Source organism: Xiphias gladius, chromosome 19 (genome assembly GCF_016859285.1).
Source record: "Xiphias gladius isolate SHS-SW01 ecotype Sanya breed wild chromosome 19, ASM1685928v1, whole genome shotgun sequence".
In the NCBI taxonomy this organism is placed as follows: Eukaryota; Metazoa; Chordata; class Actinopteri; order Istiophoriformes; family Xiphiidae; genus Xiphias; species Xiphias gladius.
Genome location: NC_053418.1, coordinates 22,905,190 through 22,931,379, shown reverse-complemented (window position 1 = coordinate 22,931,379; position 26,190 = coordinate 22,905,190). Strand labels below are relative to the sequence as shown.

Here is a 26,190-nt window from a genome sequence, read left to right as displayed (position 1 = left end):
TATTTAATAATGTATTGTTTTTATAAGCTTATGTGTTTGCATGTAAAATCTTAATCTGAAAAATAAATGCTAACTATATCTGTCAAATAAATGTAGTGGAGTAAAAAGTACCGTATTTCTCTCTGAAATGTCGTGGAGTAGAGGTATTAAGTAGCATAAAATGGAAATACTGATTTTACTTTTAGTACAAGTACCTCAAAATTGCACGGTACTTGAGTAAATGTACCTAGCTACTTTCCACCCCTGGTAACATGTGATACATATGTATGACTTGATCTCAATTTTTATTGTTTACCACTCTCACTTTGTGTCTGAATATTACTTTGTATGTGTATTGTTACGTTTTATTTTCCCTGTAAGGCACTTGTAATGGCTGGTTTTGATAAGTCCTTCATGAATAACCTACGGTTGTAACCATTATGTTATTATTTGACGCTCCATTTGCTCGCCTGTCGATATTTTAACCATGTTCACCCCACTGTCTTATTTTTGTCTTCACTCATCGCAACAAAAACGTATCTTTCCTTTCGTGATTTCGAGTGAAGGGGCCGGTTGGCCTCAGTGTCACTGAATGCAAAAAGAATGTCCATTTTGTGGAATCGATTAAAAACTCGCTGACTTTTTTATATCAAAGAAAGCTGGCAGGAATGATAAGTTGGAAGCAGACTGGAAAGGAAAGAGGGCAAACTGAATGGGAGAAAATCTTTGAGAGTTAATGTAGTCCTTTATCTTTTCTCTCTCTCTTTCAGTGTAGAAGGCTCACTTTCTCTGCCTGGAACACCTTATACCATTCTCAGGTTCAGCCTATCAGCACCTTTTTTGTTTGGAGCTGGTGTTACCGCACCCCACCCTTGGGAAGATAGCATTCTACTGTATTTGGAAGGGTAACAGAGCTCCCTCTATCTCCCTGAGACATGCCACTGACCTGTAATTAAGTCCCATTGTACTATTCAGAGGAAACTCCTCACCAAACAGACAGAGGGCAGTGTGTGTGGATTTCCAACAGTTCAGATACCGCCGTGACTAATGCTCCACCACATAAGCTGGGTTTATCGAAAAGACCACATGCAGCACACATTGGAGCCTGCATTTTCCCTCTACAGAGAACTCAAAAGTTTTGTTGATTGGTAATGACATACAATCCACCGTCCATCTCTCATTAGTGAGCAATTGCTGGCGGCTTCTGTATGTGTTGTCCCCGCTAACTCTCTCTGCCTCAGCTTAGTGTGCCCCCCCCCCCCCAGCGATCCACCCGCCCATCCCCAACCCTGCCATTCCCAACCCCGCCATTCAACCCCATTGATCATGCATGCAGAAATTTAACACACCCCTTAATTCCTGTCCAAATAGCCCCTGTCCCACTTCCAGAGCTTCATCTGCTGGTCTGCAGAGGATAGAGTAGGCCTGTGTGCGGGCAGGACACTGGCTGCAGCACTCTATGAGGATAAACTGTGTTAGAGAGGACAATCACAAATCTAAATCTGTGCCCAGACATCCTGCGTTACACACTCTCAGTTTGTGGTGTTGCTCTGAGGTATAGATGCATTGTCCAGTCATAACCAGCAGTATTTATTTATTTATTTTTGGCTTGTTCTTATGCGTTTCAGTGTCAGCATGCACTCAAAACTACTAAACCCCCGACTTCACGCTCCAAACTTTGACACAAACTCTGAGCTGCGCGCAGGACACGATCCATTTTATCTTCGCAAGTCAAAGCCGCCATTGTCTTTTTTTGAATTGCTCAGGCTATTGATTGGCCTTAACATTGGTTACCAAGTCACATGTTGAGTCAGTGTTGAGAAGATTAGCCGGAGCTGGCTTTGGTTCTAATTAAATACTTAAACCCCAGCAATGAATGGGCACACAAACCTCCTTCTATACCACATTGCATAACCGCATTTGCATTATGGAAGGTGTATTAAGACAGACAATAACATGGCCAAAAGTGATATCTAGGGCTGCAAAGGGGAACACTGATACAAATCAACCCATCAAGTAATGAAAGTAGTCAGTAGATTAGTCACTATCACTGATACCTGTGTAGAGGATGGGAAATGTAACCGTATGTTGTTATTCAAGCCCCTCACGCACACTATTACAGGTATGTTAAAGGAGTAGTATGACATTATATTAGAGAAACATCTGCTCCATGTGTACTTAATATTATTTAAACAGGCTACTGGAGATGGGGACTGATAAGTAATTCCCTACGTCTGACTGTTGGCCAATAGCTGTGAAACGGATTCACTCTGCACTGTACGGACAACACAACATTTACAGAGCAGCCTGCCACACGGCCTACTGTGGCTGAAAGCTGTGTCTGTATTATTCCTTCGCAGATCAAATTAATGGCACATGATATTAATTTCCTGAAAAAAAAAACCAAAAAAAAAAAAAAAAAAACAATTTGTATTCACATGTATTCACATGTGGTGTGTCAGACTTTCACTGTAATGTTTCGCCCGCCACCGCCGATGCTCAAACACCTCGAAGAAATCCTTACAGATTAGTTACTGTAACCGTAAATTGTGCCTGTTGACACTTTATTTTAAACTAGAAAGTCGTCACGTTAGTCAAAACTAGCCAGAGCGTGACAGGAAGTTATGAGATTCCGCCTTCATAATAATAGCTTAATGTCTGTCACTTAGAAGAAGCAAATACAGAGGTTTAGTTGAAAACTAAAAGCTACGAGAATCAGTTTTGAATTACTTATGGTTTAGATTTTATGATGTTTTGTTCGCTTTTAAGATTTTCCTTGTTCTTTTTTTTTTTTTTTGCATAGTACGGTTGTTTTGCATGTATGAAGTTTCCTTTCAATTCAGTCAGGTCATGCTTTATACAATATGTTTTTGCTTTCACCTTTTAACATTATTAAAGTTAGCTTACTTTTTAAAATCATCATATTATAGTTAGAATATGTTGTTGATACGAAAAACATTGCACAATATATTTTAAAAATAATATACCTGTAAAAAGGTTGTGTGTTTTATGTTGTAAACTAAATTTATTGGATTTTTTTTTTTACCCTGAATATAAAATAATGGGACAACGCTTTGATTTTTCTTATTAATTTTTTATCATACGTGAAATCTCAGACAACAATGAATGACAAGGACTCTGAAAAAACGTAATCAATAAAACATGAGTGATGTTTTCTTGCATCTGATTCTGCAATTCACTTTAAGCTGCTCCTACCTCCCATTTTGACTTAAAATAATATGGAATTTGGTGCATTCCTTATTCTTTATGTCCACTCCAGTGGTTGTCAGACATTTTTATTCTTAAGGCACACAGCCAGAGTGCAGGACTCACAGTTTGTCCCTAGGAAAGACCCACAAGCCACAGGGCATTCAGAACATAAAATATAACACAAGTAAACAGTTACAAGTCTATTAATTAGAAATGTAGATCATAGAAATTGCAGTTTCTTTATATTTATTTACTGATTGACAGAGAGGGAATTGGCATTGTTTGGATACTTTATATTGTTTCATAACAGTTAGTTCATGTAAGCTAAATAATCAACAGTGAAATTTAAGGAAAAGCAATTCATAATGTAATTACGTTCAGATTATTTTGAAGTATTTTAGCAATAAAGAACAAAATTGCAAAATTCAGGACATTTTGGTACCACTTGTCCTGAAGTCCCCCTATTTAACATTTATAAGCAGCATATGAACGTTCAATAAATGGTTCATAACAAGCTCTAATTTAGATATAAGACGATTTAGGTGTTTATTAATGTATTTGTCAGTAACTATAATTCCTCCTGAGGATACCCATAACCGGAGGCTGATGTATAAACAGATCATTAATGACAATATACCAGAACACAGTTTTAATAACATAAAATTTGTTTTCATAGCGGAACGTATAACTACTGAAAAATACTGTATATTGATAAAAATGAATATAATGTCCTCATGTCCGCTTACAGCTATTCTATAACGTGTCAAAAGCCATTTATATGATGTTTATATATGCAAATACAGTTTATCCAGGGGGACTTTATATAAACTGTGACCGAAATTTTGAACTTGGCACATTGCTGCACGCATTTATGACATTCATGCCCATGCAGGCGCCATTAGGCCTTTATTTTGAAAGGCGGCAAAGGAAGCGGCGCGGTAGAGCACAGCAGCCTTGACGGCGGAGCCGCGTGCCCCGGTGGTGGGATGAGAGAGAGACAGCGGCGGGGACTGACTGGAGGAGGAGGTGGAGTCTGTCCCAGCCTGCATCTGGCCCGCTTCCCTCTCTGTCACCCCGGGCCAAACCCGCCCAGCTCCTCTCACTCACTCCCCGCCTGTTTTCCCGCACGGCTCGGCCCGGACACACACGGCACTCACTCACACACACAGCGAGGACACGGAATGGAGACGGAAGGGAGCCAGAGCAGCCTGTCCGCAGCGGACTCTCCACACGACCCCTGGTAACGAAAACTTTTTTTTTTTTTTTTTTTTTTTAATTCCCTCTTTAGTTCCTCTGCTCGTCCACCTCAGAAACAAACCTGGTATTCTGCGAGGGGACTCTGGTCCGCAACCAGACTCACACACCTCCACACTGGGAGCCTTCATGTAAAATCAGAGATGATAGACTCTTACACACACGTCTTTACCCCCAGGAGTACACTGTCAAAACCTCAATAACAACTTTGTCTTTGCTGTGTAACCCTATAAATATTAAACTCACGGAATGCTCCTTTAACGAATATGTAAATACAGATATTTTCTCTTTTTTTTTCCCACAGCAAAATGTTCATAGGTGGACTTAGCTGGCAAACAACACAAGGTAAATCTTTTTCCACCACTTGCTCTCATAAAATGCCACTTTGTCTTTAAAATCCTGGCATGGCTTAGATGGAACCAGTAGAAACGTATTTGAAAAGCTGTATTCTTTAATGTTTCTCTTTGCTTGCATTGAATTGGTTTATTTATTTTCTCTTTTTTTTTTTTTTTTTTTTTGAGTTTTACATATGAAACCTGCTCCAGAATAAATGAGCCCATTCAGAACTACCATAGAGTAAATTTCTGATTCTCTAAATCTCATTAAAAAGGTTGACATTAAATTATTTAGGTTTTAATGAGATGAGTAGTTTTTGGTCGGAATTATTGTGTAATTCAAAGTTTTCCGAGTCCTGATCATTTTGTGTTTGACACGTTTAATGGAAAAAATGTATGAACTTTGGTGAAGGAAATCTCAGCAGGGTGAAAAAGTTTGACCCTATAGGCCAAACTCCTTGTTAACTTTTTATTAAAAAGTTGTCATCCGTTCTTAACCTTTCCGATTCATCAATTTAAGTGTCCTCTTTCCACCGTGTTTTGTTTCCCAGAGGGTCTGAAGGAGTACTTCTGCAAGTACGGCGAGGTGAAGGAGTGTATGGTGATGCGAGATCCGGTTACTAAGCGCTCGAGGTGAGGGAGCCGTGAGCCCGGCTTCTCCGCCGGAGCTGAAAGTTTATCTGACCTCCGTGATTCCTCGCTGCTCATAACGTATCATTACATGTCAACATCGGTTTCTGTGTCATTAATACCCCCCTCCTCCCCTCCTCCCCTGATGTCTGCAGAGGGTTCGGATTCGTCACCTTTGTTGATCAGGCCGGCGTGGATAAAGTTTTGGCCCAAACCAGGCACGAGTTGGACTCCAAAACAGTGAGTTCTCTGTATTTACTTCCCACCACCAGCTAATCCCATTGCTCAGTGTTTGATTAGTGGATTTTCCAATAATCCGCTAGAGAGGTGTAACATTGCTCCATTTTAGTATGTTTACTAAGGTTCCACCATGCTGATGTTTTTCTCAAACCATGCTTGTGTCCGCTGCCAGACCTCAGATGTGAGCATGTTACATGATAAAGTCAGTAGTCGACGGTGGTGACACATGGGAGCCTGTGCTCTCCCTTTGCTCTTCAGCCAAACCGGCAAGAAAATGTCACCCAGTGTCAATTTCCATAAAAACAAGGGGGAACCGGGCAGGGTTGCATTCACTGCCAATCTCTGATTTGGTCCCTGGGAAGAGTGAACCAAAACTTTATTTCTGCTTTTTTTTTTTTTTTTTTTTGTCTGTCCCCAAGGGGTAGAATTGACCTCCAAAAAAGTTTCTCAATGGAACGAGTCAATGCAACCTGAAACCATCAAGGTGCCAAAAGCAGCAGCAAACAAACTCCTCACAGCTTCCTGTTGATCCTAATGATGATAAAGTCAACGTGACACATTCAGGCCCTTTCAGTTTTGTGAATTGTAACTTAAAATGTATTAATTGCCTGTGTTGCAGAGTGTGTGATTGTGTGTGTGTGTGTGTGTGTGTGTCTTTTTGTCAGTAATGAATGTGGGCCGGTCTGGGAACAATGTGGCCCGTTGGTCGCCATAGGGACCGATGCCCCCGCCTCTCTCCTTAGTGGGAGTGGTGATGGCTGCGGGTTAGTCACTGTATTGAAATGAGGGGAGTCTATATCTTCTTTTTTTCTTTTTGTGCTCTGAGCGATGCACCTTCTCCAGTCCTTGGAGGATAAGTGGAGCTGCTGAGGAAACAAATAGAGTAGGGAAAAAAAAAACGTCATTTGCTGTAGAAAGTTAGGAGGAAATGAGAAATTTTTGTTATTATGAATCTAATATTAGCAAGGTGGAAGTTGTTTGATAGAGAGGCCAAACTGAATTTAGTTTTTTTTATTATTTTTTTGGTTTCCCCCAATGCCCTCCGGCTATAATGTCACTCGCAGGCATGACAGCTATGACAAGTAGCGCTATCATGGTTGGACACCACTAACTCGCCATGGGGTTTGTTTCCATAGTGACCCCCCCCCCCTCCACAGTTGAAGAATGGCTCTGTCACAAAAGAGAAAAAGAGGACGATAACAATGCACATCATTTACAATCATTTCTTGGATACCAGAAATCAAGACAGCATAAACAGTTGCCGTCACAGGGAGAGGAGGTCATGATACTGACAGTTTATCCGCACGTCGCCTCTTTCGATAAGCAACTTTTTGAGTTTATTCATGGCAGGCTCCAGAGATGGCGATTCCCTCCTTTTAATTTGAGCTTTTCCCCCTCAACCTGTGTATGTGTTAGCTCCGCGCAGCCTCGTGGGCCGTGGCAGGGCCCCTTGTGGCTGGCAGTTGGGTGTGTCCGTGGTGTTTGGTGGGGGCCGTGGCAGCCTCAGAGAGCGTGTGTTTGGCGTGGAGAGGGCTCAGTGATCAGCCACAGGGGTTGGATGGTGAGTAGAGTAGGCCTTTTAGACTGCTCACCCTGCCCCCCTCTCCCCTCTCTCTCTCTCCCTCATGCAGACAGGTTATCCTGTTAGAGAGGGGAGAGAAAAGTTCTCCAGTGGCAACAGAAAGAATGTGCCATGCTGTGACCGACTGAACCGCTCCGGCACTGGAATTAACAGAGCTTTGCACAGCCGAGAGGCTAAAGAGCAAATACAGTGCTGCAGAGGAATTTATTGGTACTTATTGTGTTGAAGGACAGATGCGGCCCGGTTTTGACCAGTATAGTAGGGCAGGTTTTACTGTGATTTATGTAACTCCTGCTCTGTTAGTCGCCCCTCTGGGTGCCCCCCCAGTTTCCTGCTATCTGTAAAGTTAGTGACGGCCGATGCAAACTGTATCTTTGTGGGACAAAGTTTCCATTCAACTGCAGCTCTAAGGTGCCACAGTGGAGAGTTTTTCAACAAAGTCACACGGCTCTTTGCCAAGTTGCATCAGGCGCATTTGTGGCCCCCGTTAACCATTTCCATGCTGACCTGGGTGCCTTGTGTGTGTGTGTGTGTGTGTGTGTGTCTGTGGGGGGGGGGGGTAACCCCATCTGTGATTAGTAGGGCCCTCCTAACTAATAGGATTGGAGTCAACAAGCTGGAGTTGTTCCTCGGAGATGTTGAGCACTGCCCAATCGGCGCTCTGCGTTAAGTGTGTTCCCAGCTCAGGCTGTGACAGGCAGCTCGCTCAGCCAACTGTTGCATAGCTGGGATGTAGTTGGTCAAAGTGGATTGCCCTGATTTCATAAACCTCTCTTGGAATTACGTTCAGCTTCTTCCCTGTTCCCTTGCTGTGACAATGCCTCGAACACCTTAAAGTGACATTAAATAGGAGAAAGTGATGTTTGAAGTTCCTCTCCTTGGAACAACACTTTGTGTCGGCTACATCTTCTCCCTTGATGAAAAGCGCTGAATCTATGAGCATGCACCTGTGTTTTGTCTCAAAAGTTTAACTGCTGGACATAAAATGTCTCCGACTTCTATCTAAAAAAAAAAAAGAAGAAGCCCATTCCCAGTGTATGTGACCTGGAGGCTCCACATCACACTTGTGTAAGTAGCATATTGGATCACGATTGGCTGCCAAACCCGCTGTGATGTCACAAATCCTGCTTGTACGTCGTCTTACACTCAGATTCTAGTGAAGTGAAGTGTCAATAAGCAAAACAAATTTTGAAGCAGGGGGGGGGGGGCTCTACATACATCTTTGCTAGATCAACATTTTTTCCATGAAACAAACCGATTTCATTCATACAGCCACTTTATCTGTTTAATGTCCACAGTTTCCTCCCCACGAATGTTCCGTGTGCTGCCATGTGTTTGATTTTGTTTGTTTGTGTGTGTGTCTGTTTGTTTGTTTTTGAATGTGCACAGGAGTGTTGGACATCAGGAGGGTTGGTGACCGGAGGTGACTATCAGAGTAGTCTAGCCACCATAGAAACTAAACAGTAGACTCTGCATCTGATCCTCCAGTCTTAGCCTATAGTCTTCTCACTCTGCTCTCTAGAACAAAAGAAAAAGAAGAAAAAGGAAAAGAAAAAAAGAAAAAACTGGCGGTGATGTCGACTCTTATTAGAAAACAACACTGTTACCCTGACTCTGGTAAACGCATGTGGTTTACCATAGAGGCTCTAGCTCTCTACTGTAGTTCAACTCTACCCTCTCATGGTTACGGACTAATCTTAGCGCTGTACTGTCTCACCATCTGTTAGTGTAACAGCAGTACAGTGTGGAGTAGACTAGTTGTTCTCTAGCTCTATTAGACCAGCATAGACTAATATAGAGGTCTCAAATTCCAATTTTACAGCCTGTCTATGATTGCATTCTCATGGCATGGTGGGGTTCTCTCTCCAATCTCAACCTTGGTGACATTCAGCGGGCTCAATTCTGTTGTTTTTTTTGTAGTTGTAGTGCTAAGATTAATATCAAGAGAGTGATACTGCTAAAGAAAAGTTAAGCGTGTCCTTTCTCCTGGATGTAAGTGTAAGGGACTGCAGGGCACAGGACGATCCGGATCACCTGAAAGCGTACAGGATGATGATGAATGGTCCCTGTTGTTGTCATCACCTTCGTCCAAAGCTGAAGGGAGGCAAAAACAAACAAACACAAACAAACAAAATTGGGTGGATCTGCTGTCAGTGTGGTGTGATTGACAGCTCCCTCTCCTCCGTCCCGTCCTCCTCTCCCTCCGTGTCCCCCTCTCTCACTCTCTGTCTGACACACTTGTCCTCCCTCTCGGGCTCTCCTCGACGAAGTGAGGTGTGTTTGTGATTGTAGTGCCGGTGTGAGATTCCAGGAGATCACATGTCACATGGTAGTGAGGAGAGAGGCAGGGGTTCACTGGACATTCCCAGGCATTCCACCTGAGCACAACTGTGGGCACACACACGCACACACAACCACGCATAAGTACGTCAAAGGTACATGTGTGTACACCATTCACATATTGGAATATAAACACAAGCAAGCATACATACAAAAAACCTCACTCAAGAATGTAGAGCAGTAACTCACCCTAATTCAGTTTACACACCATTTTTCAACCAGTTTTCTCCTTGCTTTTATCCTAATTAGTGATAGAATGATTAGTTGATAAATTGATTGTTAAAATTAATTAACAAAAATTGGATAATGAATTAAATACCTAAGTATTTAATCCAATCCAATGTTTGGTGAACTGCCAAACATTCACCGGTTTCAGCTTCTCAAATATGAGAACATGCTGCTTCACAGTATATCATTATAAACTGACTGCTGGTCAAATAAAAGAAGCACTCAGACAGCGCTGGGAGCACTATGAAGGACCTCTTTTGCAGTTTTCTTACGTTTTATAGCCTCGCAATAAATTAGTTAATCGACAAATCATTTGAAAACATGAGAGATGATGAAGTGAGAGGAATTGATAATGAAGATGATGATTAGACGCAGCCATAAGTCTTTGTAATATAAGAGAAAAAAATAGAAATCTGTATAAGAATAAGATGTTTTACGGTAAAAGAAATTCTTTTTGTTGATCATTAGGACCACATATCATTTGAAATGTTCTGAGAACTGGATTTTGGCATTGATACCAAAATGGTCAATTTTTTTGGGAATATGTTACTGTGAGAAATATAATGTTCTCATACAAAAGCCCTTTTTCAAATGTTTAATTCTCGCTATACAGAAGCAACTGTACAAAAACTTTGCCTAAATAAAACACCATCTAAAATTGGCAAAATTATGGAATCGGGTCAGACATTGGACGCCAACTTTCGGTGCAACTTGTTATTCTGCTATGACCTCATTTCAGTCACTTCCAAAACAAACAAGGTTTGATCCCCAGCCCTAATGACAACCAACTACAGCAGACATCACCTGCTACTACATCACTGTAGGCGCAGGTTCATTCAAACTGACATTACTGAAAGGCACACTTATACGCACACACGTTGTGCGTAGTCGGCCTGCTGTCTGAAGCAGGTGGTAATGAGGAAACATCACCATCTTTTGATCTCAAAGTGCATTGATTTGAGAACATTCTGTACATTTGATGTCAACTTCATCTAGGTGGTGTCATTCTGTTTATTAGCACAGCGAATTGCGGGGACAATAAGCCTTAAAAAAACAGGTGTCTTTGACATCATTCCTTTGATTTAGGAGCGGTGAATACATTGTGCTAGGCCAAGAGGAGGATAACACGGATCTGTTACACCTTCATTGATGATTTATTAAGGTATGAAAGATGAAAGTGGAAGAAAGTGGAAGAAAGTGGAAGAAAGTGGAAGAAAGTGGAAGAAAGTGGAAGAAAGTGGAAGAAAGTGGAAGAAAGTGGAAGAAAGTGGAAGAAAGTGGAAGAAAGTGGAAGAAAGTGGAAGAAAGTGGAAGAAAGTGGAAGAAAGTGGAAGAAAGTGGAAGAAAGTGGAAGAAAGTGGAAGAAAGTGGAAGAAAGTGGAAGAAAGTGGAAGAAAGTGGAAGAAAGTGGAAGAAAGTGGAAGAAAGTGGAAGAAAGTGGAAGAAAGTGGAAGAAAGTGGAAGAAAGTGGAAGAAAGTGGAAGAAAGTGGAAGAAAGTGGAAGAAAGTGGAAGAAAGTGGAAGAAAGTGGAAGAAAGTGGAAGAAAGTGGAAGAAAGTGGAAGAAAGTGGAAGAAAGTGGAAGAAAGTGGAAGAAAGTGGAAGAAAGTGGAAGAAAGTGGAAGAAAGTGGAAGAAAGTGGAAGAAAGTGGAAGAAAGTGGAAGAAAGTGGAAGAAAGTGGAAGAAAGTGGAAGAAAGTGGAAGAAAGTGGAAGAAAGTGGAAGAAAGTGGAAGAAAGTGGAAGAAAGTGGAAGAAAGTGGAAGAAAGTGGAAGAAAGTGGAAGAAAGTGGAAGAAAGTGGAAGAAAGTGGAAGAAAGTGGAAGAAAGTGGAAGAAAGTGGAAGAAAGTGGAAGAAAGTGGAAGAAAGTGGAAGAAAGTGGAAGAAAGTGGAAGAAAGTGGAAGAAAGTGGAAGAAAGTGGAAGAAAGTGGAAGAAAGTGGAAGAAAGTGGAAGAAAGTGGAAGAAAGTGGAAGAAAGTGGAAGAAAGTGGAAGAAAGTGGAAGAAAGTGGAAGAAAGTGGAAGAAAGTGGAAGAAAGTGGAAGAAAGTGGAAGAAAGTGGAAGAAAGTGGAAGAAAGTGGAAGAAAGTGGAAGAAAGTGGAAGAAAGTGGAAGAAAGTGGAAGAAAGTGGAAGAAAGTGGAAGAAAGTGGAAGAAAGTGGAAGAAAGTGGAAGAAAGTGGAAGAAAGTGGAAGAAAGTGGAAGAAAGTGGAAGAAAGTGGAAGAAAGTGGAAGAAAGTGGAAGAAAGTGGAAGAAAGTGGAAGAAAGTGGAAGAAAGTGGAAGAAAGTGGAAGAAAGTGGAAGAAAGTGGAAGAAAGTGGAAGAAAGTGGAAGAAAGTGGAAGAAAGTGGAAGAAAGTGGAAGAAAGTGGAAGAAAGTGGAAGAAAGTGGAAGAAAGTGGAAGAAAGTGGAAGAAAGTGGAAGAAAGTGGAAGAAAGTGGAAGAAAGTGGAAGAAAGTGGAAGAAAGTGGAAGAAAGTGGAAGAAAGTGGAAGAAAGTGGAAGAAAGTGGAAGAAAGTGGAAGAAAGTGGAAGAAAGTGGAAGAAAGTGGAAGAAAGTGGAAGAAAGTGGAAGAAAGTGGAAGAAAGTGGAAGAAAGTGGAAGAAAGTGGAAGAAAGTGGAAGAAAGTGGAAGAAAGTGGAAGAAAGTGGAAGAAAGTGGAAGAAAGTGGAAGAAAGTGGAAGAAAGTGGAAGAAAGTGGAAGAAAGTGGAAGAAAGTGGAAGAAAGTGGAAGAAAGTGGAAGAAAGTGGAAGAAAGTGGAAGAAAGTGGAAGAAAGTGGAAGAAAGTGGAAGAAAGTGGAAGAAAGTGGAAGAAAGTGGAAGAAAGTGGAAGAAAGTGGAAGAAAGTGGAAGAAAGTGGAAGAAAGTGGAAGAAAGTGGAAGAAAGTGGAAGAAAGTGGAAGAAAGTGGAAGAAAGTGGAAGAAAGTGGAAGAAAGTGGAAGAAAGTGGAAGAAAGTGGAAGAAAGTGGAAGAAAGTGGAAGAAAGTGGAAGAAAGTGGAAGAAAGTGGAAGAAAGTGGAAGAAAGTGGAAGAAAGTGGAAGAAAGTGGAAGAAAGTGGAAGAAAGTGGAAGAAAGTGGAAGAAAGTGGAAGAAAGTGGAAGAAAGTGGAAGAAAGTGGAAGAAAGTGGAAGAAAGTGGAAGAAAGTGGAAGAAAGTGGAAGAAAGTGGAAGAAAGTGGAAGAAAGTGGAAGAAAGTGGAAGAAAGTGGAAGAAAGTGGAAGAAAGTGGAAGAAAGTGGAAGAAAGTGGAAGAAAGTGGAAGAAAGTGGAAGAAAGTGGAAGAAAGTGGAAGAAAGTGGAAGAAAGTGGAAGAAAGTGGAAGAAAGTGGAAGAAAGTGGAAGAAAGTGGAAGAAAGTGGAAGAAAGTGGAAGAAAGTGGAAGAAAGTGGAAGAAAGTGGAAGAAAGTGGAAGAAAGTGGAAGAAAGTGGAAGAAAGTGGAAGAAAGTGGAAGAAAGTGGAAGAAAGTGGAAGAAAGTGGAAGAAAGTGGAAGAAAGTGGAAGAAAGTGGAAGAAAGTGGAAGAAAGTGGAAGAAAGTGGAAGAAAGTGGAAGAAAGTGGAAGAAAGTGGAAGAAAGTGGAAGAAAGTGGAAGAAAGTGGAAGAAAGTGGAAGAAAGTGGAAGAAAGTGGAAGAAAGTGGAAGAAAGTGGAAGAAAGTGGAAGAAAGTGGAAGAAAGTGGAAGAAAGTGGAAGAAAGTGGAAGAAAGTGGAAGAAAGTGGAAGAAAGTGGAAGAAAGTGGAAGAAAGTGGAAGAAAGTGGAAGAAAGTGGAAGAAAGTGGAAGAAAGTGGAAGAAAGTGGAAGAAAGTGAAAGAAAGTGGAAGAAAGTGGAAGAAAGTGTCAGCTGCAGCCAGCGTTGGCTTTGTGTCCAGGAAATAGGGAATTGTTCAAAGATTTTGTGTACTTTAGGTCAGCAAACGTCACAGAAGAGATGCATGCGGGTAATATTAAGAAGAAAGGAGAGGTGCCATGTTTTGGCGCTGTCAGCCTGTTTGGGTCTCATAGGCTAGAGCCTGAACTGTGAACCCGACGTATGAAACAAAATTATATTAAAAATTATCATCTTGGTTATGTGCGTCTATATTCAACATAATTATGGTTTTTCACTAAAAGTTTTAATGTAATTCTTTTCATAGCCTGGCATGTTATCCTCTCCTAGGTTTTCCGTTTGCTCATCTGCTCAAAACAATACGTTGCTCATTGTATTTACCTATTTAAACACATACATTTTTAAATAATTGTTGAGAGCAGCAGTGCATGCAGACATCTGTTCTATGACTTTTCCTTTGCACCTCTCGAACAGATGGCCTCATCCCTCTGTACTAATGTTCAGAAAGTTGTGCATTTCTGTATCCCCTCCTGTGAATGACGAGACAGATATCTTTTGATCGTCCTTCTGCACAAAAGTGAAGTTTTCTGCTGTATTTCTTAGAGCTGCAGTGATCTGTAGATTAATCAATTAGTCCATCAATGCAGAATTTATCACCAACTATTCTGATAATCAACTGATCGTTTAAGTCATTTTAAGGTAAAAATTCTAAATTTTTTATGCTTCCAGGTTCTCAAACGTGAGGATTTGCTGCTTTTCTTGGTTTTAAAAGATAGTAAACTGAATATTTTGGGTTTTGGACTGTTGGTCGAGCAAAACATATAATGTTGAGACCTTTGCTCTAAGACATTGTGATAGACATTCTTCACTTTTTTCTGATGTTTTATAGACCAAACAATTTATTGATTAATGGAAAAAATAATCGGCAAAATAATCAATAATGAACATAATCATTAGTTGCAGCCCTAATATCTCATCTAAATTATTTTTTTAATCAGAGGTAATGACTATTTACTTGTGTTTTGGGGGGCAGTGTGAGAAGTTGTTTTGAACATGTAATTCTATTTATGTCATGATTTTTTTGGTTGGTTACTACCAGTTATAGCAACAGTAAAAAAGTAACTCTGATGTGTTACTGAATAACCTGCATGTGGCTACATTTGATACTAATAATACACTAGTTTTATTTCAAAGCACTGAAGTAGTACAGGGATAATAATTACAGGTGTTTGTAATTATTTAAACCTTTACAGCACCTTTCCGGACAAATATACACATTTTAAGTCAAGCACTGGTTAACTGATACCTAAACTGATATATTATTAAATAAAAACTGTACTTGAAGATAACAGAGAGAACAGTGGGTGTAAAAAAATGGTTCATCAGTCTTTCCTAATCTTACAGCTGGTGACTCGAACCAAGAAGATCTTTGTGGGAGGCCTGTCAGTGAACACAACTATCGAGGACGTCAAGCAGTACTTTGACCAGTTTGGGAAGGTGAGTGATTGTTAAGAGAGCGTTAAAGCTGTTGTGGTGTCAGATTGTGGTCAAAATGACATGACGAAAAAACAGCAAGGCGGGTCAGAGTCGAAATGAGGGTTACTTTGTCAGTTATAATGGGTTCCCATAAGTTTGTCTTGGTGGCATCAGCGCAGAAACGACCAAGCAGCTTAGAATAACGTGGTGCTGCATCCCACCAGCTCCGCCGAGTCTGATTCACAACAAATTCTCTGAGAAAAACTTCACTTGGCATCGAGCGGCTGCCTGGAAATGAAGGAGTTACTGCGCATTGGGGGGGGGGGGTTGGAGAGAAAAGGCTTGAAGAGGGTAGGAAGGGAAAAATAACGAGGCTGAGAGGCTCCGAGAGCAGCAGGCGAAGTTAGGGGGTCTAGAAGAGGGAGCGGAGAGAGAGAGGAGGAGGGAGAGGGAGGGGGGGAGAAAAGTTTTGTAGTGAGTGTGTGGTGATGGTGAGGAAGGAGGAGGGATTATCAGAATCTGAATTAATCTGATGTAACAGCTGCTCCTACCCACAACCCCCTCCTGGCCCGTTACCGTGGTGACCTGGCTTGCCCATTGTCCCCAAGTAATTCTGTGGGTAAGGGGGTTTTGTTCTGAAGGAGGAGGGATGAGGTGGTGTTCAGGGGTGTTAGCATGAGTGTGTGTGTTGGGTGGGGGTTAACTCAGGAGTTTAGTAACAATAAATACAAGTTGAGTAATGCTCAAAAACCTTAACTTTCACATCATGTCCTTCATGTGTTTGTGTCTTTTTAAATATGTTTCGACATAAGGTTTTGCCCAAGTTTCTTATATTCTGAGGTCTCGGGAAGGCATGTGGCAGAGAATAGATGATGGACTGACAAAAGCACCGACAAGGGAGGGGGGGGCCTGATTGAGAGAGGTTTGCAGAGGCATAAGAGAGGGAACTGGGGCAAAGATGGGGTGTGTGTGTGTGTGTGGGGGGGGGGGTTACGGGGCCATTATGCCTCTGTACAAAGCTAGACAAATATTTTGTTAGTTATCTGCATACTAGAAGTTTCTGGATTGTTCACACTCCTAAATGTGAAATCAACGATAAGTGTGGTTTAAGCGCCGTGTAACTTTTGATTCATCTTGCACAAAAACAAATTAGACCAAACAAAAAGGAAAAATTCATCCAAATTTTTTCAGCAAATTTCCGACTGACAGTGTGCGTTGCAGGCCCTTGAAACTTTTCAAAGTCAAACATGGGAAGATTCCGTTTTAGCAGTCGTGTTTCCGACTGCATGGCACTTAATTTTCAGTGCCAAAGGTTTGGCCTCAAGTTTCTCTGTGCTCCCTCCTCAATCATAACGTCTAGATGAATTTTTGCCGAGAGAGATATCGAGGGATGGACGGTGAAATGTAGGCTCCAGCCATCCATGGAAGTTCCTGATTAGACTGCCTCACTGGACCTTTTGTGTCCCGTCCTGGTGAGGACAAAGGAGCGCGGAGAGGGATGGGCAGGGGATAACAGGGAAGATGAGAGGTGGAAAAAAAAGGATAAGAGGGAATATTGTCCGGCGGTACGCCATTAAAATGCCCAGTGTTTGAAATATCGAGCAATGATGTGCAATCAACTCAGTCTGTGGTGTTTAACGGGAACCCTGGGCGTTGTTGTGATGTTTTGACAGCGTCCTCCAGGGCGACTGCGCAGTTTCAGTTCATGTTGGGATTGTAAAAATTTCTGTGTATTTGCCTGGTTAAATCTGTTTCTGTGGTGTCGGCTCAAATTTAGATCATAGCTCTCTAGCTTTAAAAAATGTGTCCTTGGTATCTTGACCTTACTCTTCATACAACTGACCGTTGCAAATTTTGGAAATCTGTGGACTTATCTACTTGGATAAAAGTGTCAGTTCAACGGCGAAAATCAAGACTGCTTTCGATCCAGAGATCCAGAGTTGAACACGTTGCGGACGTTGAGCAAATGTCAGGCTGGAAGGAACCAGTGACTTGAGAGGCATCAGAGAAACAGGTCCCCTTTCACGCTGACACTCCTCACTCACCTTTGACCTTTCTGTAGGCAAACTGCCCTTGGGGGTCCATGCACACACACACACTCACACACACACACACACACACGTTCACATAGTCTGTGCTAGTATGTGTGACTTTGTGACTATGACAAATTATTCAGTGGATCATATCCAGTAAACTTATTATAGAATGAGATCACAGATTAATTTACCAACTGTTTATTTGGACCTCTGTGTGCAGACTGGAGTATAAACATGTCAGAGAGGGAGAGAAAGAGTAGGTCAACTTTGACATAAGAAACTTGTGTGTGTGACTGTGTGTGTGTGTGTGTGTGTGTGTGTGTGTGTGTGTAGAATAGACACCTGTGTCTTTGCTCTATAAAGGGAGGCCGGGCTGGAGGGAGAGGTCAAAGGGAGAAGAGGAGGAGGAATTATGGCTGACTGTGCCAACAAACAAAGCCTCCAGGCCTCTTTGTTCTCCGTCTCCTTCTCCCTTTGTCTCTTCTTCCTCCTCCCTTTCCACTTTGACCCAATCCTTTTTTTCCCTCTCTCTCTTACAGGACTCTCTGTGCTCTCATTCACCATATCTCCACCTGTCGCTATTCCTCTCGCTATCAGCTCTCCCTTCTCATCGAGTCTCCACCTGCCCACAGGATTCACCTTTCTGCTTGTGACTGGCTAATTTCTTTTCTTGTGTGTGTGTGTTTGTGTGTGTGTGTGTTTGTCAGTGTTTCTCTCTTTGCGGGCCTCTTTGTCTCACTAGCACTCTCCCACAATTCATAAAGCATATTTGATGTTGGCTCGAGCTCTTTTATAAGGACTTTTTGTACAGTTGCCATGGGAATGTCAAACTTTGGAGGGGAGAAAGGGGGCGGATTATGTGTTCTCTGTGAGAAGGATTGTGACCGGGGCAGTTAAGCAGCAAACACAACTTCCAACTTTCCATGTCACCCATTATGTCTGTCTGCCGTGTGCAGTATTTCTTCATATTTTCCTGTCTTTGCTCCCTTGGTCTCCTCTTTGTAACCTGTCGCTTGTCTCCAGTCCCCTCCCTCCCTCTCGCCCTCTTCCCCCTCCTTTCTGTCCATCTGTTGCTGAGCCTCCCTGCAGAACTTGAGAAGGGCTGAGGTCAAGCAATATGCCGCGTGGCAAGAGAGAGAGCGCCGCGTTAAAAAACTGTGTTGTTTGTCTCCCCCCAGGTTGACGATGCCATGCTCATGTTTGACAAGACCACCAACAGACATAGAGGTGAGACGGACTGATTCTCTCTCTGTCCATTTATCCCCCTACATCTCTCCCTTTCCTCGCCTTCTCTTCCTCAGTTTATTACTATTCCTCCAGTCCTTCCTGGGTGTCTATTGATCCCCCCCCCCCATGGGCCTCCTTCCTGTGGGCTGAGCTGGAGGAGACGAACAGGGCTAGTCTAATTAGCCAGTCCGTTAATCGGGATCAGGATAAAGCCTCCTTAAGCACCTCCTCCCTACCCTAGGACTGATCGATTATGACAGCCTACCAGCTTTGCCCGGGCCTTCTGGCCAGGGGAGGGAAGAACGGATGAGTGCAGAATAGCAGCATGGGGGGGGGGCAAATGTGTTAAGCGGCTATTACAGCGCTGATTACTGGAGACAATTAGCTGTACTGCTGCACAGAGAGGCCTACCGTCTAAATCCACCACACTGTGTGAAATTTTTTCTGCTTACAAAATTGCCTTGTCCTCGCCAGGGTTTGGCTTTGTGACGTTTGAGAATGAGGATGTGGTGGAGAAAGTCTGCGAGATCCACTTCCACGAGATCAACAACAAAATGGTGGGCAGCTCTGTGTGTGACAGCACTCTGATATTGTAATTTTATTCAGGAACTAGAAAGTACTGATTTGTCGTTTGTCTGGAAACAGGTGGAGTGTAAGAAAGCTCAGCCCAAGGAGGTGATGTCCCCCACGGGCTCAGCCAGGGGGCGCTCTCGGGTGATGCCCTATGGGATGGACGCCTTCATGCTAGGCATTGGCATGCTTGGTAAGTTAGTATTGATCAGGACAGGAAGGATGTGGCTGTGCACCTGAGCCTGACAGTGACTATTCCTGTATTAAGGCCCCTGCTTCCTTAAAGGTCACATGGTGCGTCATGGGGAGAGAGCTGACCACTGAACTGGGCTGCCTACGTCAGCTTGTAACACTCCAGCATGCAGCCTCGTTAAATCTAGACCTTAGACTTTGGAAGTGACCAAAGAAATGGCAGTAATGAAAAAGAATTTACTGACTGAAAAACATTTCCAAACTGCCACCTAGCCGTATTCATTTCAGCTAAATATTAAAGATAATTGTGATAATGTTTGTTTCGCGCTTGTTTTATAATGTTCATATTTTATTAAAGTTTGAATTTTAAGGTTTGTAAAGTTTTAGTGTTGCACTTCCATGCAGTTATGAGACTCACAGGTGACAGATTAAAAATAGAGTGGTCAATATAGAAGCAACATAGGCAGACTGCATATACTGACATTAAGCCTTTTTGTCCAAGTTCCAAAAATGTCGGATCCTACATTTCCCACAATGCCGCCCATTAAAGTTCATACCTCCAGTTTGTACTGCAGGCTTTCTGTTAAAAGTTTCTTGATCTCATTTTAAAACTGTTCGCCTCAAGCTGCGTAGTACTCCTCACGACCAGTGAAATGTGTAAAATTATTGGAATGGCCCTTTAAAAGTTCCGCTATTCTCATTGCCTTGAGCATTGTTACTACATTACCACAATGGTGGGGCCAACGCATTGACAGAATTTCATTTTATTCACGATAGTTCAGGACCTGTTTGTGGGTCTGAAGCCAATGCCCATGCCACCACCTACTGCTCAGTCTGAGAATTGCACCTTTTTCTTCAGTATCTCTGTGCTTTCATTAGTACAGTGTAGATAAAGGGGTGTGCCCCCAAGTATTAAAAAAAATTTGAATAATAATAAGAAGAAATTAGTTGTGGTATCTTGTGGTAATAGAAAACATTATTTTTATCTCTCTGAATGTTGTCCTGAGGTCAGTTCTCCAGGTGGCAGGTTGTATACAAAGAAAATCACTGTGTAATGTTGACTGCTGAGAGTGAAACAGAAGACAAAGACAGTAAGCTCAGTCCTGTCCTAGTGAAGAAATCCAGACCGCAGGTGTAGAATATCACCCACCTGCATGTCACAGACATTACCAGGCTCCACTCCTAGGGGGCAGCACACAAACTCTCTCTCACACACACACACACACTCACACACACACACGTTACTCCATTTGTGTCAGGCATTTCCTTTAAATACAACACTGATACTGGTTTGCACTGTCTCTTAACCCTGCATATGGGCAGATATTTTTCTCATACTGCCGATGTTTTTTGGTGTAATCCAGATGTTGACAGTGATTCTGTTTCCACAGGTTATCCAGGCTTCCAGACAGCCACCTACACCAGCCGGAGCTACGCTGGCATCACTCCCGGATACACCTACCAGTTCCCTGGTAATCACAGCCCACTTTCTGCTCCTGATACACTCGGTCTGTCACATTAATTGAGAAATAAACACACAGCCATATTTAGTTAGTAAGTGCAAGTGTTCACCATTGTAGATGCATGGTTATGGGTGAGACATAAAAGGGAAACTTCTTAAGACTTTGGCTCCGTGGTTACTTCTAATGCAATTAAAGCACAGATATTAAACTCATCCTTAACCTCCCCTGTAGACTATACACACTTAAACATGAACCACATTTAGTGATTAAAGGGAATGAACAACATGGAAAGAAAGAAAATGGCAACTTGTGTTTAAAGGTACATCATTTTGAAGTCTTTTTAAACTCTTCGAGTTTTCTGCTGGGGAATTTGACACAAAGTATGGTGTTAAAATAACATATTCTTCTTTCCATAGGAAGTAATGTTGTGTGGTGAGCGACTGTACATCTAAAAATCCTTTCGCTCACTGAGCGGCAGATAAAAATGTGGTTGAATGGAGAGGAGTCCCGTATCGATGATTTATCAGGGAAAGAAGGATGACTGTATCTTATGCAAATACACAGTCAGTAGCTGGTGTAGTTTTATATTGAACTGACAGTAGACAAACTGTCACAAATACAAACATGTCTCCATAGAAGCATATGAAACACTGTGAGTGTAAATGGCTGCTTGTAAATATCAGGGAGTGGAATTTGCATTTACTTAGCTTGTGTGCGTGTGTGCGTGTGTGCGTGTGTGTGTTATTTCACTGGAGTGTGTATAGTTGATCTGATCTGAATTACAAAATTAGATGTACGCCAAAGAAAAATATAGTGAAATCAAAGTACTCTTGAATTGAAGTTACTGGTTTGTATGACACATATATTTTGTTCTATTTCACAATGAATACTGTGTATCATTTGTAACACCACTTTTTTTGCGCTTTGAAACATCCTTCCCTCCTTTAATTCCTGTTTGCATTCCTCAAACCCTGTGTGTGTATTTGCTCACCTCTGAGGGGTCTCCCCAGCCTGTATGCGTGTGTGTTCTCCTCGCCGGCGATGGTGGTGTGTGTCTCAACAGCACTCTGATGTTTCTGTTTTAGAGTTCCACTTAGAGAGGACTCCCCTTCTGACTTCACCCCACCCCCCTGAGCTCACAGGTCAGTCAGTCCCTCCTCTGGACTTTACAAGCAGCATGTTGTCAGTCTGCTACACGCCACGTTAGCATCAACACCCGATCACTCTTTGGTTTGCATGTTTGTGTTTGTCAGTCCTCCTCGGTCTCAAGCTGAAGGCAGGATTGCTGACAGTGAAGAGGAAGGTTTTGTTGTTTGCTTGAACGTCTTCCTCCACTGACCTCATAAAGCTGCCTGTTTCTGTATGATTAAATGATATACACTCATTGGCAATTTTTACTCCTGTTCCCTTGCACATCAGTACAGGACTCGGCTTTCTGAGGTCACCGGAGTGAGACTTGAAATGATGTGTTTTTAGTTATTGTTTAACATAAAAGGTTATTAACCTGGCTTTTATTTTTCTTCTCTTTTTAGCCATTCCTCTTACAGCGTACGGACCAATGGCAGCAGCAGCAGCAGCAGCAGCAGTAGTCAGAGGTGTGAAAAAGGAAAAAAAAAAAAGCCTTTCTGTTTTTCTTATGAGGGCCATAGTGAGCCCCAAGTCTAAATTTGACCGGATTTTTCATACACGTGAACATCTGAAATGATGGTGACGCATTTCACAATACACAGTCATCAGAAGTTTAATTCTTAATCAATAAATCTTTCAGCCAGTTTGCAGCTCCAAATCTTGCTTACTTTTCTTAACTGCTAATATAGTTATACATGTAGATGTTACTGCTACAGATTGTTTATAATTTAGTACCGCATTGGCACTCTTCACTATGCTGGTCCCCCCAAAAATAGTGAACCGATTCTGCTGTACTGTATACAGCAAGTAGCAAAGTAGGGCGCCAAACCTGTACTGCTTTGCCTTTGCCTTTAAGTGAAAGTAAAAAGAAGCTGAAGAAGAACTTTCTTAGAATAGTCTTTTAAAACAAGAGTAAGTGACGACAGCCATGCTAACAGCTCTGTGAGGCTGTACATGCTAACATGCTCGCAACAAAAATGCTAACATTCTCAAGTTCACCATCTTGATTTAGCGTGTCATCATGTTAGCTCTTGCGAATTACCACTAAACACTTAGTACAGCTGCGGTTGATGAGAATGTCATTAGTTTTCCGGGTGTTTGCTCATAAACCGAGCGCTGGACAGATTCATTCTATGACCAGATCATCGCGCTAGATGAAAAGTCAGGGGATCACTAGCGTTATTACAGTTCATCCTGAGGGGAACTTGATTGTCTGTACCAAATGTGATAGCAGTCCACACAATAGTTGTCAAGACATTTCACTCAGAACCACAAGTGTCCCAAAACTCACCTTGTTCTTATTTTTACTTTTAGGCTCTACCCCGTCTCGCTCAGCTGGATTTTTAGGCACGAGCAGCCCGGGGCCGATGGCAGACCTGTATGGAACGGCCAGCCAGGAGTCGGCTGTCAGCAGTTACCTCAGCGCTGCGAGCCCCGCCCCAAGCACTGGATTCAGCCATAGTTTGGGGGTGAGCTATCGTCGCTTCTGATTATGTATTTGAGTTCTGTATTTGAATAGTTTCTGTCCTTGCTCCTTAACATAACTAAAGCTGCCAGTCATGTGTCCGTTACATCCAGTCCAATGAAACTATAGGTCTATTTCCTTCTATAGTCCTTGTAAATTTTAAATTAATTTCAAAGCGAAGGCACATGATTAAGAAATCAAATCTCATATCTGGCCATTTAATGTAAGGCCAGTGCTGGCAGCCAGTTAGTCTAGCTTAGCAAAAAGACTGGCAACAGTTGGGAACAGCTGGCCCGGTTAAGTCCAAATGGAACAAAATCCGCTGTTTCCAGACTTTGTGCTAAACTAATCCAATGGTAGCTTCCTACTGAACGGACAGACGCAAGAGCTGTATCGATCTTCTCATCTAACTTTGGCAATAAAGCAAATTGGTGGATTCCTCAAAACTACTTCTTTAAAGCTGCTGGCATTGACACTGATGCTGTGAATAAAACAAGAAGAAGAAGAAGAAGCAGGTCCAGCACTGCCATCATTTATATGAAAAATTCTGTTTTCTTTTGCCAACATAACCAAAGGCAAAATCTTTTTTCTCATATTTTGCATTGTTTTTTTTTTTTTGTTGTTTTACGCTGTTGGTCAAGGTGCTAGATAGATGTTCAGTGTTTCTCAGCTGCGTGCCATCATGACTCTGGACATGTGCTTTTCATCCCAGTGAAACACAACAGCAGCTGAGTTCACTGATTAGCAATTTAAGCCTGAGGGGAAAAAAATCCAGACAGATTAAATCAAAGTCTGCATTTTGCTAACAAAGAAGTGAACTTAAAACTTGTATCCTTGCTCCCACAGGGCCCTTTGATCGCCACGGCCTTCACTAACGGATATCACTGAGAATGTGAGTCAGTCCTCTTCCCAGTCATCATCTTGTTAAAAGCCTAACATATAAAATCTTTTTGACCAACCTGTGAGTAATCCACATATTTTTTGTCTCAGTGCCGAGCTGTAGACTGAGAACTGGAAGGAGTTGAAGCTGCTTTGGAGCTGATCTGGCCTGTCTCTGTCCAGTCCACCTCTCCGGCTGGGGCGGCTGGACCCTCAATCCCCCCACCCCCTCAACCTGGTGTCAACCTGAACCCAGCCGACCCTACTGACACCTCACTAAACTCCACCTCCTGAGATAAAAAGAAGAAAAATTTCATAAAAGGAGTGAAAATGTTTATCACTACATGTAATAGCAACACATGCAGATGCTGAATTTTTAGTGTTTTTTTTTTTTTCTGTTGTTATGTTTCACTTTGCTGTTTTTTGTGATGGCTGCGTTGTTTCTTTTTCTGTTTTGGCTGTGTTTTATCGGGTTATTTGAACTTTGACCCTGATCTCTCTGAGATAAGAGGAGTTAAATCTCCTGGTGAAGCCTGTTTGAAGGTCAAGAGCTGTAATTTGTACTGGAAAACTGTATATTTGTCTAGCTGTCTATACTAGTTCATACTGAATTTTAACAAAACATTTGTGATTAATACTATTTCTTGAGATTGTGTCACAAAGTGTATATCTTGGTAGGTTTTTAACAAAGACTTGTTATACTAATAATGGTCAGATGACAAAGGTCAGTAGTCACAGTTACATAATATGTCTACATGAGCTGTACAATTTTGTAAAATATTGTAAATATGACTGGTTTCTGGTGGGCTTAGAGGGGGGGTCAGCTAATTTTGTGTCTGGGAGTTGGGAGGCTTTGGAGAAATGTGTTGGAAAGCTAGACTGTTACGTATGATAGTTTCCCATGGAGGTTAAGAACATTTCAGTTTGTCTGTCAACATAAGACCAGCCATCCACTGTACTTCTCTCCAGGCATTTATGAATGATGTGTCATTTGAGTCTGTTAGTGCATTCAGAAGCTGGGTCGGAGCTGAACCACTTTCAGCTTTGAGTCCAGCAGGAGAGAGGCTGAGTCTGGAACAACACTTTGCTTTTGGGGATATATGGGTGTGAAAACGCTCCTCTACCAGGAGAGGAAAAAAAAACACATGCTGTTTTCTTACTTTGTCATACTGTTGTTTTAACTGTGATTTTCAATATGTGATGAGTGTTTGTGGAGGAAAATGAAAGAACTAGTATGCAGGAGCAGTCATACACAGTTAACATGTTTATGACTGATTCACTGTGCAGGTTGTGTTGATGTTTGCGTGAGCATGTCAAATGGTTTTATACACATTGGTTTCCAATGTGCCATGTGCTGTTTTTTTTTTTTTTTGGGTGGGTGGTACCTCAGCAAATGTGAAATTTTAATCTGACTTTTTTATTATTACATTAACATCTATGTCAAAGTGTGGATGGTTAAACCTTTTAGAAAGTTGGCTTTTCCAACAGGAAAAGGACAGGTAAGGTCTTGTTTACCCGTCACCCCCCTCCCATCCATCACTGCGGATCCACTGGAGGTCACAGATTGTAGCAATGTGACTACTATACTTAGACCAAAACAATTATGTTCAGAGCTACTAGAATGTTGCACTGGCCGATCACGATAAATGTGTTTTCCTTCGAATGTTATCTTAAGAACAAAGCACTCTCGATCTACAAGATACCAGGTTTTACATTTTGATACACTTGCTCACACTGCTGCGGGCTACCATGGTAGTTCATGCTCTTTTCACTGAAAAATAACAATCTTGTCAACACTGTAACATTTTTTTGATTTTCTTCTCCTGTCATGTTTATTCCTTTGGAAAAAAAAAACTTTTTAAAATTCCTAATAAATTATTTTAAAACATTCCACTTTTGTGTCCTGTTTGACCTTTTTTTTTCTGTTTGTTTTTTGAATAAGAGATTAACAGAAATCCAAATGAAGTAAGAATATTTTTCACATTTGTGAAGCTATTTCTTTTCTCTCAAAGTTATGAGGGTTTATGATTTTTGGCATTATTCTTCATTGGCATCAGACGCTGCTGTTCAGTGGGGGCTTTCACACATTCTCGTGCTACATAGAAGAAACACAACAACATGAAGAAA

The 26,190-nt window shown here is 41.8% G+C and overlaps 1 protein-coding gene across 1 annotated transcript; it reads left to right on the top strand.

The window, feature by feature from the left end:
- Nucleotides 1-4,269: 4,269 nt before the first annotated feature.
- msi1b (musashi RNA binding protein 1b) lies at nt 4,270-25,462 on the top strand. Its single transcript, XM_040154733.1, has 15 exons — nt 4,270-4,429; nt 4,748-4,788; nt 5,330-5,411; nt 5,564-5,659; nt 7,065-7,209; nt 15,032-15,124; nt 18,318-18,366; nt 18,841-18,923; nt 19,012-19,129; nt 20,520-20,600; nt 21,677-21,733; nt 22,124-22,186; nt 23,034-23,188; nt 24,031-24,076; nt 24,175-25,462. Exons 1-14 carry the CDS (start codon nt 4,371-4,373, stop codon nt 24,070-24,072), a joined length of 1,164 nt encoding a protein of 387 aa, XP_040010667.1. The 5' UTR covers nt 4,270-4,370; the 3' UTR covers nt 24,073-24,076; nt 24,175-25,462.
- Nucleotides 25,463-26,190: the final 728 nt, after the last annotated feature.